The sequence below is a fragment of the Austrofundulus limnaeus genome, unplaced genomic scaffold, assembly GCF_001266775.1.
Source record: "Austrofundulus limnaeus strain Quisiro unplaced genomic scaffold, Austrofundulus_limnaeus-1.0 Scaffold158, whole genome shotgun sequence".
Taxonomy (NCBI): domain Eukaryota; kingdom Metazoa; phylum Chordata; class Actinopteri; order Cyprinodontiformes; family Rivulidae; genus Austrofundulus; species Austrofundulus limnaeus.
The window spans coordinates 682,589-685,161 of NW_013952560.1; the positions used below are offsets into that span (position 1 = coordinate 682,589).

Sequence of the window (2,573 nt, forward strand, 5' to 3'; positions counted from 1 at the left end):
CCCCACACCTCCTGCTCTCTTTACCAGGTCTTGATCCGCTTCCAGCTGCAGAGGAAAGTGATTGTGATCCCCAAATCCGTCACGCCTCAGCGCATTCAGGAGAATTTCCAGGTATATCGCTGAGTAAGGGTTTTTTTTTCCTCATGAGCTGAACTTGTAATCAGCTTTACTAACAGCTTTCGTTTGCTCAGGTGTTTGACTTTGAGTTGACCGAGGAGGAAATGAAAACAATATCAGCGTTCAACAGAAACTGGAGAGTCTGTCCGATGCAATGGTAAAACCACTCTGTTGTATTTTTATTATTTTTTAATTCAGATTCAGAACCTGTGGAAAGGCTCTGCCAGAATGTAGTATACTTAAAGTTAATTTTAATAAGTATACTTGAGTATAAGTTTATGTATATCAAGTATACTAGGCACCATATACTTGTAGTGTACTAGAAAGTATACTGATGTAGTACTTCTTCATACTAAATTGGGACATTTTTGTTTATAAAATGTACACTTTAAGTATATTATGTTTATAAACTTAAAAAGAAGTATACTTTAAGTACATATCATTAGGTACACTAAAGTGTGTATAAAAGTGTATTTCCCTAAGTGTACTTTTATTATTTACCATATACTAGCAGTTTACTAACAAGTAGACTTTTAGGACTAAATTGGCCCAAAATAAATGTATGAAAGTATACTAAGAAGTATACTGAAAGTAATCTTCTAAGAATACTTTTAGTTTAATATTGAAATATACTACAATTAAAGCAGTCTGTGTGAAAATGTACTTTCAGTGTACTAATAAAGTTTATCTTGGTCAAAATGTATAAACATTAGCAACTAAGTATACTTTTACTACAAGCCAAGTATAGTGTAAGATAAACTTGGTTAGGTATATCTCAGAGAAGTACATAAAAAGTAAACTGGAAGTATACTCTTTTATTTTTAGTTTAAAATGAGTATACTTAAAGGATACTTGCATATGCTAGGTTTTGCTAAGGGTTATGTTTCCGTGTGTTTGTGTTTTCAGGGCTGTAAAACACAAGGACTACCCATTCAACTCAGAGTTCTGAGCTGAGCCGTAACGTTCCACAGGTGCTGCTGGAGTCCGCTGCTCCACATTCTCCACGTCCTTCCTGTCTAAATTAATGTTGAATTATTATTTTTTTTTAAGAAGAAGTTGTCTTGGAGCTCAGGTTTATATTTGTTATCTTGTCGCACATCAAATATTGCTGCTGAAGCTTGTTTTTAATGTGGCGTTACAGTAAGTTACTGAAGTACAAAACGTATTTGATGATTTTCATCTAGTTTAAAAGCAACAACTCGTAGCGTTACATTTTAAAATATGACACTTTTTCAAAATACCAGACTTTATATTTTTATAGAAAAAAACGAAACACTCTTTTTTTCTACCATTCTTTCAGAAGCAGCTTATTTTTTTATCAGTCAGAAAAAATGAGTGCTTTAACTCATGTTTGTTCATTTCAGTGCAAAGTTGTAAACATTTCCCTGTAAAACACAGAACATGTGTTACACCTTCTCTTGGACTGAATCATACGTGGCAGTTTGTCGTGTGTTAAAAAGCACTTTGCTTTCACCTCCCATGTTGTGTGTTTATGTGTGTGAAGCACTCCAATAAAATCCTGTGAGAGAAAATAACAAGTCTCTAAGTTTTCTAAGTCGACACGTGAAAATAATTAAGTCCGACGTGAAGATAAATGCAAGAACGTCCTGATCCACAGTGGTTCATTTCCTTCTTCATGGGTTTTATCCACAGTTTGAACACTGACGATCTTTGACATAGTTTTCTGTTTTTTATCAGATGGACTTGTTACATTTTGTGGTTTACTCTTCTATCAAGTTTTGTGGCGTTTTAATAACCGTTATGGAACATCTTGTGCAGAAGTGTGATAGTGCTTTCTGTATATTCTGATTTTACTTCCTGTTCTCTTTCTGTCACACAACATCAGTTCGTTCTTGGTGCTGTCAGATCACAGAGGGCCCTCTCATGAAATCAGTGGTGCTTAGGTTTTTTTTTTTTATTATTATTTTTTTCAGTTTGAAGTACGTAGGCATCGTATAATAATGATTTTAAAGTCATTTAAAGCACACAAGCAAAAAGGTGACGTTTAAAGGTCTGTCTTTCAGGGTTGAACTCTAAAAGAAATGAGGTCTGATAGTTTCACATCAGCCTGAGGGGTGTTCCATGTCGTAATTAGAACAAATACTTTACATAAGTAGAAATTTTGAATATCTGTATTTGAGTAATTATTTTTAGCCTACATTTTACTTCTCCTTACATTAAAAAAAATAATTAGTATAAGTCGTTACTCCTATTTCATTCTGGCTTGTTAAAAATATACTATGCTGGTAAACCGCGCCTTCTGGGTAGAGTGAATATAATTGTGGTTGGATGAGAAGTATACATTTAGTTGTACAATTCTGATACCATATTAGTTTGTACACAGTCAATCACAGCTGTGCATGACACAAAAATCATGTCGCAGTACAGCAGATATGTGTGTCCTATATAAAGATGTCTGGCATATATATGATGTGTGTGTGTGTGTGTGTGTGTGT

General features: G+C 34.2%; 1 protein-coding gene across 1 annotated transcript in view; it reads left to right on the forward strand.

Moving 5' to 3' along the window:
- The window catches only part of akr1b1.2 (aldo-keto reductase family 1, member B1 (aldose reductase), tandem duplicate 2), an 8,382-nt gene extending 6,730 nt beyond the window's left edge, over positions 1–1,652 (forward strand). The window contains exons 8-10 of the mRNA XM_014016954.1: positions 28–111; positions 192–274; positions 1,024–1,652. Coding sequence (XP_013872408.1) covers positions 28–111; positions 192–274; positions 1,024–1,066 — 210 coding nt within the window. The 3' untranslated portion in view covers positions 1,067–1,652. The remainder of the gene's footprint in view (positions 1–27; positions 112–191; positions 275–1,023) is intronic.
- Positions 1,653–2,573: the final 921 nt, after the last annotated feature.